A 15,269-nucleotide genomic window follows, 5' to 3' on the forward strand; every position below is an offset into this window, starting at 1 on the left:
GGATCCCAAACCGGATTAAAAGGGCAAAGTTCATCCTGGAACTGGCGTTTCCACAATTAGTTCAGTGCTTTGCACACCAGCTCCGAGACAAATCTCCCTCAGCGCTGGATTTTTGAAACCGGGCAATCCCCCTCTTCTTTACAGAAAAACCGGGGCCAGGCCAATGTGAACTTGGCCCTGGACATGTTTGGGTCATTTACTGGGAGGGATTAAGTCCAAAGGGCGAGATATGCTTCCCCTCTCGCATTGGGCACATCCGCTTTTTTATTTTTTTATTTTACACTTGACAGATGCGATTATGCCCATTTCTCAGAAAGGACTTCCCGGGGTTTTCCCTTCCTCCCCCCCCCCCCCCAAAGCAAGGGAAAGGGACCCCTGAGTGAGAACTGTGGGAAGGCAAGGGATAAGAGACCCCTGAGTGAAGGCAGTATAAAACCCCTGTGAACAAATTCTGCTAAGAGCACTGTAATAAGTTGGAAATGAATGAAGGCACACAACAATAACACCATATAAGATGCATTGTCTCTGGGAACGCGATGGTCCCCAGAACGTATCTTACTGTACGCTGGAATGCCGCAGCTGCTGCCGGGCGTTCCAATCGCATCCCACTTCTGTTCCAGGGGGCGTGATTTCAGATAACTCTTTTGAACAGTTCTCCGAAATCATGCCCCCTGGAATGGAAGTGGGATGCGACTGGAACGCCCGGCGGCAGCTGAGGCATTCCAGCGTGCAGTAAGATGCGTTCTGGGGACAACACCAGGGAAAGAGGGGCCGAGCGGCCCCTTTCTCCCTTGCCTCTGGGTCCCGGGGTGTCCAGGGGCATGTAGGAGGTCTGTTTTTGGGAGGTCTGTACCGTGCCCTGGTTTCCCAAGGAAAAGCCTCGCCATTTAAATCCAATTGTTTCTCTTTCCTCCCTTTTGCAAGACCTGGGCATGGTACAGACCCCCTCCTCCCCCCCCCCGACAACACTGGGCACTGCTCACCTGTCTCTGTGGATGTCCTCCTGTGTTAGGCTTGTAGGAGGTCATCTTTACCCACAGCCAATACACAGCCGCGGCTAGGTAAAAAAGCACAGCCAACGCAGACATGGCCACGCTAGCCCACCATATCGGTTCCATGGCTGCTTGGAGGATCTATAGGTGGGGTCCTGACGTCTCCCACTCAACCCTGAGATGCAGGATACAAAGTATGTCACAGTCAAAAGCCAGCTGGATGGATTCTAGAATTTTATGGACAATGCAGCTGCCCTTCCATTGTGAATTCATATGATTTCGCTGACCTGTCATTGGCCTCCTCCATTGCCCCACTGACTTTGGATCAGAGCTGCAAAACCCGCCTTGTGATAAGGGCCATTGAGTTCTCCCTAGAAAGATAAAGGCTGTTATTTGTTTTCACGTCATTTCTGACTTAATGTGGCAACCCTATCATGGTGGGTTTTTTTAGCAAGATTTGTTCAGAGGAGGTTTGCCATGGCCTTCTCCTGCGGATGAGAGAGTGTGACTCACCCAAGGTCACCCAGTGGGTTTCCATGGCCAAGTGGGGAATTGAACCCAGTCCCCAGAGTCACAGTCCAACACTCAGACCTCTGTGCCACTTTGACTCTTATCAAAAAGAGTCAACATGTCTGCAGTTTGCTCTACTTAATTATTTGGGAGTGGTTTAAGCATTGGGACAATGACTCTGGAAAGCAGGGTTCGATTCCCTGCTTGAGCATGAAAAGCCACTGGGTGACGTAGGGCAAGTCAAACTCTCTCAGTGTGAGATGGCAATGTGAGGATAGCAATGGCAAACCCCCCTCTGCAGGAACTTGCCAAGAAAACCCCATGATAGGTTTGCTTTAGGTAAAAAATGACTTGAAGACACACAGCAACAACAGCAAAGCTGTACTGAGCACATGGAGGGCACTTTGACATATAGATTGTGCTCCTAAGTGTGTTTGCATTTAATGATGTTTTAATAATAATGGATGGCAAACTGATCTGTCCTTCCTTTGCAAGTACCAGCAAGTATGCAAAATTAATAACCCCACATGCCAAAGTTGAACTTCTACACTTCAAAAACAGTTTGGAGGTCCCTGCCCATCCCATGAGCTCCTTTATTTCTTTTTAACTCCATGCTGTAACATTGCAGTAATGGACCTTAGATACAAGTTTTAGATGACTGAAGGTTTCCTTGTTTCTTTCTCGTACGCCTGACACTTTAAATGTTTATTTTACTGGCTCTTGCTTCTCTTACGTCATTCAGGAGTGGCTTGATCTCAGCGCACTTAACAGGTGGTCATGATGCATTTCATGCTGTGAAAAGCTTTTGTGGAAAGATGCTGTTAAGGATACAGGAGCAGGCTAGGCCACTGTTTTTTCTGGTCAGTTGACAACTCTCCCATCAACATAAGGATGTCCACCATCACAATTTCTAGTACACGTGTCACGTTATGAACAGCTAGTAAGCAAGGAACACCTGAAAAACCGAGGGGCTTGGAAATTAATTTGATAATGCAAAATGTCAGAAATAGGAAAATTAATTAATTAACATAAACACCAATAACTGGACCCTGTAACCCAGCGAATCATTTAAATACGTGCTATCAGATGGTGCTTTGGCATTAGGAGACCTGCAGCAATAATGGGAGCTCTTGGCTATCCTTCCCCATTGATTCCATGAGACATTTGGGGCTTATTAAAGATCATCAGCCATTTAGATTTGCAAGATTTCCACGAAGACACTTTTTTGTGTGGCAAAGTGACATGTAAAGAAAGGCCCCCTCCCCCCCCCCCCGCCCCCAGATACTTGCAGTTCAAGTAGCATGCAAGATAGCTGAACTTCTATATTCTGAATAGTTTTACAGTGATAGTTTTGCAAAATGACAGTGCTCTGTTTGTGGTGTGTCAGTTGGGAGAAGCTTGTCTGACTTCTATTGCTTTGGTTTGACACTTTGAAATATGGTGGGAGGTTATGAGTAAACTTGAAAAAAACTTTTTGTAAGAGGTGACTTGTAGATATGCATAGCAGGAAGCTCACCGACTTACTTCTGTTAATTCAGAGATATTGACCTTTTGAGATCCTTATCCAGTTCTTGAGACAAGAAGAGGTTGTGGTCATAGTTACTGTTTATACTCAACTATAAGTCGACCTCATATATAAGCCGAGGGCAAGTTTGGGGGCTTAAATGGTAGATTTTGATATGACCCATGGATAAGACAAGCGTAAAACCCAGGGCATATAGCAAAGGATCTAAAGGATGAAGCAAAGCAAAACAGTGTCAAAGAACTTACAAAATTCCAGCAGACATAGGTCTTTTGCTCACTCCTAAGGCTGGATAGATGAGAGAGTAGAGGGGATTGGTGCTTCCAGGACAGATTATACTCTTGCTTTTGACAAGGGGATGGTTCCTTCTTTTAAATGAGAGTTAAGACACAGTACTTACATTGACCCATGTGTGGTGATCCCTGGGGCAATTAGCCCTCTGCGTGGCTATTACTTCCAGGGGGTCCCTTAAAACTTCCCTTCTAGGATCTCCTAGGTCTCCATTCACACTCTCTGCTGAGTTGAATGGGACCCCTTGAGATCCTGTAGTCTTCGCTGCTACCACCCAGTGAATCTCAATGAACTACGTTTCCCTAAGCACACACTGGGACTTGCTAGGGAGAGAGATCTAGTTTAAGCAATCAGTAACCAGCAACCGAGCTAAAAGGCACGTGTGCAGGAGCAGAGAGAGACAGCAGATACTTTTAAAGAAAGATATTTATTTTAAAGAAATAGCATAGGATAGGAAGGTATCCTTCGTGCAAAGCCTCCTTGCTTCACAGGTACAGAAAGCATAGTTACAAAGAGTTCATTTCAGGCAAGCTATTTGATAAACATAACAAAAAGCCTAGACGCACTAGCTAACACATTTTCCTAACTACTCACACAGTGATGGGATTTGCAGTCCGTGTTGAGTTCTTGGATGCAGAGAGCTGGCTCCTTGCCAACTCCGCCTGCATTCCTGAGCCTGTTCCTCACAAAGAAACATCTGGTTCCCCCACACAAACACAAAGATGGAGAACAAAGAAAGCATGGTCCTACAGGGTATTTAAAGTCCTGTCCTCGAACCTTCTTGAAACGGCCGCTCTGGCACTGCTGATTGGCCAGGTGAGCCTTACGTCAGCTATGATGTAGCTGCTCGTTAGCATGTGATGTCAGCTCTCATTAGCATGTACCTCCCCCCAGATTAACCCTTTGTGGTTCAGGGGAAGTCCCCAAATGACTGGAGGGCCCAGTCATTACACCATGGATAAGTCGATTCAGGTCTTTTGGGTCAATTTTTGACCTAGATTTTTAGACTTATACATGAGTATATGCAGTATATACAGTTTTCTTGCATCAGTCATTTTCTGATAGAAGCTGATTGAACTGCCCCACTTTTATCATAGCCATTGCAGGAAGGAGCTCAAATTCAAGCCCTATTAAGGTTGCAAAATTATTCATGGTTGTGTGTGAATAGTCAGTTGAACATAGTGAGCCTTCCTTATTAAGAGATATGTGAAGGATTGCATTACAGGGTTGAATTATTGGGGTGAAGAAGTTGAGTTTCGGGATTTTTAGCACTATGATAAAGAAGACTTATATGGTTGTTTATTGTGATTATTTAATGTATTTATAAACGTGTTAGAATAAAGCAGGTTGAAACTTAATTTGAAAATAGAAGTAAAACTATCAAATTCTAAAACCAGTGCTTCTCCATGCATTTGGATGTGGCTCCCGCCCAGTTTTTCTGAATAGTTGGACAGTGGAAGACTTATAGAAAGACATCTTGATGCATAGGTGGCGATATCCCTCCTTATCACTCCATGGGATAGAAGGTGCTTTCTCTGGGTCAGGTGCCAAAACAGTGATTCCTCGGAAAGTGATTGGAAAATTTTCAATCAGATTGGTACCAGACATGACTCCAGAAGCTGTAACCAAACAGGTATGTGTCATGGAAGGAAAGTGAGAAAGATGAGGCAGCTCAGCAGGAATTAGTTAGCCTTCTCTTGAAGAGACAGAACCCAAGCTTTAGGCCAGCCTCAGATGGGTCAAACCAGGAATACAGCAACTTTTAAAAACATAGTTTTAAATAGAAATAGAAATGGAAGGAGGTGAGAAGGAAACACAAACCTGTATGTATATAGTCTTAAAAATGAAAATGGATCTGATATAGCAAATATACTGTTTGTTTCTAAAAACTTAGGGAACTGCCTTGTATGAAATCCTGCATCTAGCTCAGTACTGTCCACTCTGGCTGCTCACAGCCTTGGGATCATAGGTAAAGGTCTTCAACCTCATTTGTAGCCTAATCTTTTAACTTTAGGGTGGGCAGCTTCAGACCATGGGAGAGAATAATTCCTAACTAGGATGCAGCATGTGAAGTACTGCCTCCTCCATACAATATTTAAAGTGGCTGGAAGTCCATTTCTGTTTTGTCTTGTTTTTTAAAGTAACCTTTAAAATGGGGAGAATGCACATGAAACAGTTAGAGAAGGGATCAGCAGGGGGACAAATGCACATGAATTAGTGCTGTTAAACCTATAAGTGGAGGAGTTGTGGAGGTTCTGGGCTGTGATACATTTGCTGGTTTAACTGTCCTGTTAAGTTTGAATTTTTTTTAATATCGTTGCATTGGCCTGGTCTACAAACATGGTAGGATTTTATTTCAGTGCCTCCTCATTCTTAAAATATACTTAAAGGCATTTAATGCATTTCCCCCTAAAATATGTGGGTTTTTAAAATCAAACATTTTTAGGCCACCTCTTAGGGCAAAAGCCTTGCCAAGACATCCTACATAGTGTCTCATACAATAATAGAACAGCTGAAGGTAACAGAATCAATAGTTACCTGCCATAATGACAAACATCTACCCAAAGTAGTACTAATCTAAGGAAGCAGTGCAGCTGAAAAGCTAGAACAGTGCAAAGAAACATGGTCATAAAGTTGAAAGAAAACAGATCAGTCCTTAGGGCTTTCTTGCAGCTTGCAACAGTGAAGCTCAGTAGGCCTCAACTGGCCATGCATGGAAGAGGCATGGGTCCAGTGTGGTCTTCTCCACTGTGCTGGCTAAACAAGAAGAGCCCCCATTGCTATAGAGGCAGGCCATTATGAGTTAGGATGTCCTTTAAGTACCCTGATCCATGTGGTTGACAGATAAAATATTTGTGTATACATACATCTATGTGTTCTATGCTCTGAAAAGGAGGTGAGCTACACATCTCAGACACAGTTTAACATTGCAATGTATTTTGGTTTTTAGAGGTGAATTTATGGGCAGGGCAGCTCGAATCCTATTCTACCTTTGCCTCATCCTGAAATTCTTAACTAATAATAATGGTAGCGGTCAAGCTCATCATCTTCCTTGCTTACCTTGTTGTTGCAGGTTCAAGATTACTTGTCCAAAAAGTTTGCTGGGCTGCAAAGTCCCAATAAATTCAAAGTATACTTAGGCCATGGTGGAAAACCTTGGGTGTCAGATTTCAACCATCCCCACTACATGGCTGGCAGAAGAGCCATGAAAACAGGTGAGTAAAATTTGTATTGTTTTTCTCAAGCCCCTGATCAAAATGCCCCAAAGAATGGGGCCTGAGCTATTAAGATGCAGTTAACAAACAGTTAGTAAAGAGTTTCTAACAGGTATCTCTTATCACTGAAAGCAGTATTTATCAGTGTTGTAATGTTCAGCTTAATTGATCTTTTGTACTGGCTGGGGATAAACAATCTGTGATGCAGAATCAAAAATTACTCTTGGTTGTCTGAGTTAATAGAAATTTACTTGAAAAACATTAACCAGAAGTGTAAGTTTAACTACAGCACACCCTCGGCTTATGCGGGGGATCTGTTCCAGACCCCTCCCCCGCATAAGCCGAATTCTGCGCATGCTCAAGCCCCATTGGAATGAATGGGGCTCGTGCATGTGGTGGCGTGGTGATGCGCGCGTGCCGTGGGCGCGCACCCCATTCATTCCAGTGGGACACACCGCCCCTTGTGCCCCGCACGCTCCTGTGCGGCTTCCCACATAGGGTTAAATCCGCGTATAGTGCACCCGCGTATGGTGCGGGCACACTCTATATGCATATTGCAAGAATCTTTGTACAGATTACAAAGTGTGGGTTACAGATGCATGTTATAGATGGTGGAAATAATTTTTATGTCCTTACTCCAAGTATTTGGTGTGGAGCCAGACTTGACGAGGGAGGGAGGAAGTATACCCGTCACCCTGACCTTCCAAGAAGCAACAGGCAAAAATGTAATGCTGCTACCTGTTGGGTCTGCAGATGACGGAGCCCATTCGCAGAATGAGAAACTGAACAGGTAAGGCACCTTGTATACAGAGAAGAAAGCTTAAACTGTCAGGAAAGGGTAGATTAATCTTTCCATTTCTAAGAGAGGTTATGCAGAACAGTTCTATTCCCATCCTCAAATTATTGAAAAGGTTATGTTTTTGGATGACAACTCTCAGAATCCTCCAAACAGCATTCTGGGAGCTGTGATCCAAATTTTTCCAATCCCTGCGTGTAATTTTGAGAGATGCTAAATATTTATTGGTTTTAACGGAGCGTTGTTGACTCACAGGAAAGCTTACTAGGGAGTGGACTGATAACGAACAGAGTTAGAGCCATTATTTTCTCTCTCATTTACAGCACCCCCTCCCCCCTTGGCCCTGACTTCATACTGCATCTTCAAAACACAGCAAAAAGTTTAGTACAAAAGAGGTGTTCATCCCCCCCTCTGACCCCGAATCTTGCAGGGATTGGTAGATAGGCCTGGAGTGTACTCACCAACCACACAAACAAGTCTCCACCAACCCAGCAAACTCTTGAGTTGTAAGAGGGAATGGTGTTTGTTGGCCTTTGTGCCCACTAGGCTGGAAAGCAGTCCCCAGGACTCCCCTCCACCTGATTGGGTGGAGAGAAGTGTATGGTGTTCAGCTTTCCATCCCAAAGGCACACAGTCATTTGTTAATGATCCTTGCCCTTATTTTGTGGCTACTTACCTCTCACCTTTTATTCCTTTTTGTCATTTTCTAATTCTGACTCTCCCTCTCAGTTCCCTAATTCTGTATCTTCGTCGTTTCACACTGTGGTATTCCTCATCTTTGGGGTTGTTTCGTTGTTGTTGTTGTTGCTGTTGTTGTTTGCTTGCTTGCTTTGCCCCCAGCAGGATCTCTTTCACTTGCAAATTCTCATTCCCTTCCCATCTCTCCATGCAGCCCTAGAACTCCTACTCCTACTTAAACCTAACTCCTATTACACAAGTGTAGCACTTCATTCTGTGGAATCCTCACATTTTCATTTTTAAGAAAATTCTCAGCCAAAGAGCGCTAGTGTCTTACGAAACTACAAATCCAAGGGCTCCATGGAATGCAGTCATGGTAGTTAAAGTGGTATCAAAATGCTTTAATTGTGTAGTGGAAAAGGGAAGCATAGCAACACAAGTTATTACTATGCAAAGTCCATGTTAGAATGTGTTGGTGCTGAGGGCCAGCTGTCAATCAGTTGTGGGCCAGATTAAAACCATGATCAAAACATATTATGATATTGGTAAACCCATCTGTTTTGCGAATTCCCTGAAGATGCCAGCCACAGATGCTGGCGAAACATCAGGAAGAAACTCTTCTAGAACATGGCCATATAGCCCGAAAAACCCACAAAAACCTATTGCTCTATTTTGTTTGTCTGTATTAATAACATATATTTCTTTCCCAGGTACAACTACATTCAAGGTGTCAAACTGTTGGGTGCATACCTTCACGAAGTTGCTTTGTTAAAGGACTGAATTAGAACTTTTTTTTTGCAAGTGGAGTTGCTTTGGACCTGAAAGTTCCTTGGAGTACTTTCTTGCAACTTTCTAGAAGTGCACTATTCTTGTTCCCTCTTCTTTCAGACAAAATTTACACTGAAATGCTTGGCAAAATACTTTTGAACTCAATAATGTGCACTTTATGTGAAAAGAGCTCTGATTTTCTTTTTATATACATTAAAAAGCAAGAAATTACTGTGCTCACTTGAAAGCACCGCCACAGTACTGTAACTCCCTAATCTTTAATTCACTACCAATTATTCCTTGCAGAAGGAAGTGAGAGATGGGACAGAAGTCATTTTTTCATAGTCTGTATATAGCAGCAAATGACAAGTTGATTCTGTTTCTTCTGCTGCTTTTCTACCAGCCCACCCCCAAACATCTGCCATTTCTCACATTAAGTTGTATCACACACCAGAATCCGAAGCTGACATCCACATCTTTTGTATGTGGGGGGAAAAACACATTCTTGCCACAGGTTTCGATAAGGCAACAAAGTTCTCCTGAGAAATTTCAGATGAACTGGAAGTAAGTAGTGGTTGTGGGAGCCATTGCTCTCCATTTTCCCCTATGGACCCCTTACTGGCAATCTACCTTGTGACTTCAGACTTCTTGCAACCTCTACAGACCATGATCAATACTGCATATATTTGATTATTAAAAATAAACTACTTTTTTTCTAACTGTTCGTTGTATTTCACATGGAACGCTGCTAAATAAATATCAGTCTACTAAAATAATAATCAATCTTGTGTTAACTATTGCAAAAGGAAGAAAGCCTGGGGTGATTGGTGGCTGGTTGGTACACTACAGCTAGATAAATAATGCCAACTTCCCTTGGGAAGTGATGGCTCTAGAAGAGTAGTTCTCAACCTTTGGTTCCTCTCATTTAAGATATCAACTCTTAGAATCCCTGATTATGGGCCATGCTGGCGGGTACTTGTAGAATTTGTAGAAGCCAAGAGAGACAGCAAGGGGGGCCCCTCTGCATTCTCTCACAGCCCCCCATTGCCTTGGACCAGGCTCAGCTGATGCAGCCCTATGGCGATGAGGAGAGAAAGGAAGAAAGCAGACAGCCTGTGGCAGACGGATGGGGGCCATGTGTGCCTGGGGATCGCCATGGCGGTTTGCCGGCAGAAAGATGTTTCCAGGCCTTGGCAGCCCCTGCCCCACTGTCTCAAATGCCCCCAGACTGAGGGAAGGCCCCCACTAGTTCCCTGGGCGAAGCTTGGTGGGCAGGCAGTAGCTGTAAAAATAGGAGGAAGGGGAAGGCAGTGGAAAAGAGTGGGGGGAATGGAGAAAGAAGGGGATGTATATATCCATGACATTTTGAATTTGTGGGATGCCCAGGACCGATCCCTCCACGAATTCGGATGGATAACTATTTATTTATTTTTAATTCACTCGATGCATTTAAGTAGCATTTAATTTTAATCTGCCCCTAATATTCCAGCTACTAATAATCTAATAATGGGACTACAGTCAATAAATTCTAATTACTGATGCCTTGGAAGTCTTCTCAGTTCCTTCATTGATACCACAGTTTTGCATTGGTGTTTCCTTGGACTTCTCCTCGGTCCATGGCCGGCTGCCATCCTCAGTTGACCGATTTCACAGAGCTTCGACTGGCATTTACTGATTTGAATATCCAAATCATATGCCAGTTCGGCCATTTCCCGTATTTGGGACCGCACTGTAATCAACTTGGACCGGCCTGCCCACATTAAATCCTGTATCTCTCTTAATCCGAAGCCCAATTTCTCTTCATAGGTGTCCTGGTCTTCAAAGGAGAGTGGCTTAGCAGAAGGGAGCACGTGGGGGAAGGAGGTGAATGCATCCACTGTGCTCGCTCCGATTTTCCTGCCAGACCCCTGGCTCTGCTGTCCAAAAGAAAAAAGAACAATGTTTGCCTACAAGCCATTGTGTTCCCTGTTACCATGTATGGATGTAAGAGCTGGACAGTTAAGAAAACGGATAGGAAGAGAATTAAGTCATTTGAGATGTGGTGCTGGAGAAGAGTGCTGAGGTTACCATGGACAGCCAAGAAGTCAAACAAATAGGTCCTAGAGCAGATCAAATCAGAAATCTATCTGGAAGCCAAGATGACAAGACTGAGGCTATCATACTTTGGCCACATCATGAGGAGGCACAACTTACTGTAAAAAATAATGCTAAAAAAGGTAGAAGCTGAAAGAGAGGAAGGCCACATGCTAGATGGATGGACTCTTGGCAGCATCTCTGTTTTGGACACTCTGTAACTCCTTACCCTTTACTGGTTTTCCTTATACCCTTTAGCTTTTTTATTATTTTCCTCTTTAATTTCCACTAACCCACCAATCTATTTCTTTTCATTTAATTTCCACTAACCCACTAATCTACTTCTACATGCTTTTGACAGGATGCATTCTGTAGTTCTACATTACTGCAAGGTTGATATTAAATTATTTTTAGCGGGACAGTTAAATTTATAGATGGAAGTATTGGATGTGAGTGTACATTATCTAATTGTTTTTTAAAATGAAAAATTCCCTTTAAAGTTTACATTTAATGAACCAAAATGTAATAGATAGCGTACTTAGTAGTACTGTGAAGCATAACCTTCAACTCTCTGTTCAGCCACAAGGCCATCCTTCCCAAGTGTGATATGGCAAGAGTAACAGTAGATTATGTTAGATCAGAGGATAGGCTTATGTTATATCAAAGGATGAGATCATTGTCTTCCTTAGCACCAGCCACCATGACCTGTGGTCAGACATTATGGGAATTGCAGTCAAATAAAACCAGTAGATGCTACTGTTTCCCCTGTTTTAGAAGTGTTCATACTTCTCCCTCTGCCCTAATATTCAACTCTTCTGGTCTTTAAGATGGGAGTAATAACACTGGACTGGACTGAGGTTGACACTGATTCAGAGCCAATAGCATACATGGAAATCCTACTCTTGACCATGACCATTTGGACCTGTAATAACATTTTACAGTGTGGAATGCTCCCCCAATGTTCCGGTGAGCTGCTCATGCCTTCATTCAGAACAATCTGTTCCGTTTCTTCCAATCACCACTACCTTGTCTTTGCATATCTCTCTCTTTCACATGCACACACATACACACGCAGCAAGCATTCCACTTTCTGTGGGTTTTGAGCATATTCTGGGGCCATTCAGACTACCTTTTACCCCGGATCCCAAACCGGATTAAAAGGGCAAAGTTCATCCTGGAACTGGCGTTTCCACAATTAGTTCAGTGCTTTGCACACCAGCTCCGAGGCAAATCTCCCTCAGCGCTGGATTTTTGAAACTGGGCAATCCCCCTCTTCTTTACAGAAAAAATTTCCCTTTAATCTTGACCCATGCCTTGAAAAGCGCATTCCTGATTGGGCAAAATCTCTATTAATTTGCTGCTTATTGTAGTATAGATAAGCATGCTAGCTGAATCTTAATTGTGCAGCTTCCATATTTAATAGTTCTTTGTTACGTAATTTGATCCATTCTTGGATCCAAATTAAACACCATGCCCAAAAGTAAATTTTCAGATCTGGTAGTGCATGCCCTCCCCTTTCCTTTGTGTCTTTCAGGGTGCTCCATTTAATTCTCGGCTTATTGCCCCTTCCAAACAAATTTTTTTAAGCTCCAGTTCCCACTCTTTGAAAACTTTTTTATTTTATGATAATAGGGAGATTTGGCATAAGGAACACGAGCTTAGGCAAAATTGCCATTTTGATTACTGCTATTCTACCCAAAATGGATAAATTCATGTTGTTCCATCTATGAATATTTTCCCTTATTTCTTTCCATGCTTTATGGTAATTATTTTCAAACAGTTTTAAATTGTTATTAGTTAACCAAATCCCTGGGTATTTTATCTTTTTTCCCCACTTTGCTTCCAGATTTGTGGATCTCTTTTTCCTGTTTGGTCATATTTTTAGTTAATTTAGGCCTGTTACAGACTGCCAAAATAAAGCTGCTTCGGGTCTCTTTGGAGGTATGCTATTTAAAAAGACTAACAATGGGGACAGCAGCCGTGAGAGAAAGTAGTATTTAAATTACTGATGCCTTGGAAGTCTTCTCAGTTCCTTCATTGATACCACAGTTTTGCATTGGTGTTTCCTTGGACTTCTCCTCGGTCCATGGCCGGCTGCCATCCTCAGTTGACCGATTTCACAGAGCTTCGACTGGCATTTACTGATTTGAATATCCAAATCATATGCCAGTTCGGCCATTTCCCGTATTTGGGACCGCACTGTAATCAACTTGGACCGGCCTGCCCACATTAAATCCTGTATCTCTCTTAATCCGAAGCCCAATTTCTCTTCATAGGTGTCCTGGTCTTCAAAGGAGAGTGGCTTAGCAGAAGGGAGCACGTGGGGGAAGGAGGTGAATGCATCCACTGTGCTCGCTCCGATTTTCCTGCCAGACCCCTGGCTCTGCTGTCCAAAAGAAAAAAGAACAATGTTTGCCTACAAGCCATTGTGTTCCCTGTTACCATGTATGGATGTAAGAGCTGGACAGTTAAGAAAACGGATAGGAAGAGAATTAAGTCATTTGAGATGTGGTGCTGGAGAAGAGTGCTGAGGTTACCATGGACAGCCAAGAAGTCAAACAAATAGGTCCTAGAGCAGATCAAATCAGAAATCTATCTGGAAGCCAAGATGACAAGACTGAGGCTATCATACTTTGGCCACATCATGAGGAGGCACAACTTACTGTAAAAAATAATGCTAAAAAAGGTAGAAGCTGAAAGAGAGGAAGGCCACATGCTAGATGGATGGACTCTTGGCAGCATCTCTGTTTTGGACACTCTGTAACTCCTTACCCTTTACTGGTTTTCCTTATACCCTTTAGCTTTTTTATTATTTTCCTCTTTAATTTCCACTAACCCACCAATCTATTTCTTTTCATTTAATTTCCACTAACCCACTAATCTACTTCTACATGCTTTTGACAGGATGCATTCTGTAGTTCTACATTACTGCAAGGTTGATATTAAATTATTTTTAGCGGGACAGTTAAATTTATAGATGGAAGTATTGGATGTGAGTGTACATTATCTAATTGTTTTTTAAAATGAAAAATTCCCTTTAAAGTTTACATTTAATGAACCAAAATGTAATAGATAGCGTACTTAGTAGTACTGTGAAGCATAACCTTCAACTCTCTGTTCAGCCACAAGGCCATCCTTCCCAAGTGTGATATGGCAAGAGTAACAGTAGATTATGTTAGATCAGAGGATAGGCTTATGTTATATCAAAGGATGAGATCATTGTCTTCCTTAGCACCAGCCACCATGACCTGTGGTCAGACATTATGGGAATTGCAGTCAAATAAAACCAGTAGATGCTACTGTTTCCCCTGTTTTAGAAGTGTTCATACTTCTCCCTCTGCCCTAATATTCAACTCTTCTGGTCTTTAAGATGGGAGTAATAACACTGGACTGGACTGAGGTTGACACTGATTCAGAGCCAATAGCATACATGGAAATCCTACTCTTGACCATGACCATTTGGACCTGTAATAACATTTTACAGTGTGGAATGCTCCCCCAATGTTCCGGTGAGCTGCTCATGCCTTCATTCAGAACAATCTGTTCCGTTTCTTCCAATCACCACTACCTTGTCTTTGCATATCTCTCTCTTTCACATGCACACACATACACACGCAGCAAGCATTCCACTTTCTGTGGGTTTTGAGCATATTCTGGGGCCATTCAGACTACCTTTTACCCCGGATCCCAAACCGGATTAAAAGGGCAAAGTTCATCCTGGAACTGGCGTTTCCACAATTAGTTCAGTGCTTTGCACACCAGCTCCGAGGCAAATCTCCCTCAGCGCTGGATTTTTGAAACTGGGCAATCCCCCTCTTGTTTTCCAGCACAGTTCAAGGAGGTTGGAAGCTTTCACATCTGTTTTTAATTAATATTTTTTTAATTTTATTTGAGCCCTAACTCTGATTAATGTAACTTTTCTTTATTGATACAAGCCAGCTTCGTGACCCAGGATTTGAAGCTGGCTTTTTTCAGACCAGATACAGTTGAGAGGGAGGAAAGATTATATTTTACAATTTTAATGGTAAGAATAAATACATATTAGTGTATTTACATTTGCTACAATTCTAGTCCTTTTGTACCTTAATCTGTATTCTACTCCATATTGCTTTCTATTTTAATGTTTGTAACCCCACTCTTGATCTGCTCACCATATGATCCAACATAAGTATTTCTGCTTATTTCTGTAGTTACAGTTCTGTCTCGGCTAGCGGTGCAAAGGGGCTAAGAAGAAGAGATCTGAGGAGCATAGGAAATCCTTAAGATGGTGCTGGGTAGGGATGCAATTCCCTTTGCCTTTAACCAGTATAGCCAATGTCATTTTTGTGTGCCTTCAAGTCATTTCTGACTTAACGTAACACATTATGCAAAGCTATCATGGGATTTTGTTGACAAGATTTATTGAGAAGGGTTTGCCATTGGCA

The 15,269-nt window shown here is 42.7% G+C and overlaps 1 protein-coding gene and 1 long non-coding RNA gene across 3 annotated transcripts in view; one reads left to right on the forward strand and one right to left on the reverse strand.

Annotated features, from left to right (window-relative positions):
- The window catches only part of LOC149317139 (uncharacterized), a 28,403-nt gene that overhangs the window by 2,032 nt on the left and 11,102 nt on the right, over positions 1-15,269 (reverse strand). For both annotated transcript variants that reach the window (XR_016280585.1, XR_016280584.1), the window contains 2 exons: positions 1,280-1,363; positions 984-1,167 (listed from right to left, as the gene is read on the reverse strand). This is a non-coding gene — a long non-coding RNA (uncharacterized LOC149317139). The remainder of the gene's footprint in view (positions 1-983; positions 1,168-1,279; positions 1,364-15,269) is intronic.
- On the forward strand, positions 4,387-9,551 carry LOC149317140 (cytosolic non-specific dipeptidase-like). Its single transcript, XM_089516932.1, has 4 exons — positions 4,387-4,948; positions 6,389-6,530; positions 7,173-7,320; positions 8,715-9,551. Exons 1-4 carry the CDS (start codon positions 4,796-4,798, stop codon positions 8,782-8,784), a joined length of 513 nt encoding a protein of 170 aa, XP_089373058.1. The 5' UTR covers positions 4,387-4,795; the 3' UTR covers positions 8,785-9,551.

This window comes from Sceloporus occidentalis, unplaced genomic scaffold, assembly GCF_023333645.1.
Source record: "Sceloporus occidentalis isolate IW3139 unplaced genomic scaffold, rSceOcc1.0.p SCAF_3, whole genome shotgun sequence".
NCBI classification, from domain to species: Eukaryota; Metazoa; Chordata; class Lepidosauria; order Squamata; family Phrynosomatidae; genus Sceloporus; species Sceloporus occidentalis.

Bases quoted from the DNA above. Each gene is read 5' to 3' on its own strand.
- LOC149317140 (XM_089516932.1), top strand. From the start codon at position 4,796: ATGCATAGGTGGCGATATCCCTCCTTATCACTCCATGGGATAGAAGGT. The intron at 4,949-6,388 runs GTATGTGTCATG...TTGTTGTTGCAG, and splicing joins CAGAAGCTGTAACCAAACAG to GTTCAAGATTACTTGTCCAA. The intron at 6,531-7,172 runs GTGAGTAAAATT...CCTTACTCCAAG, and splicing joins CAGAAGAGCCATGAAAACAG to TATTTGGTGTGGAGCCAGAC.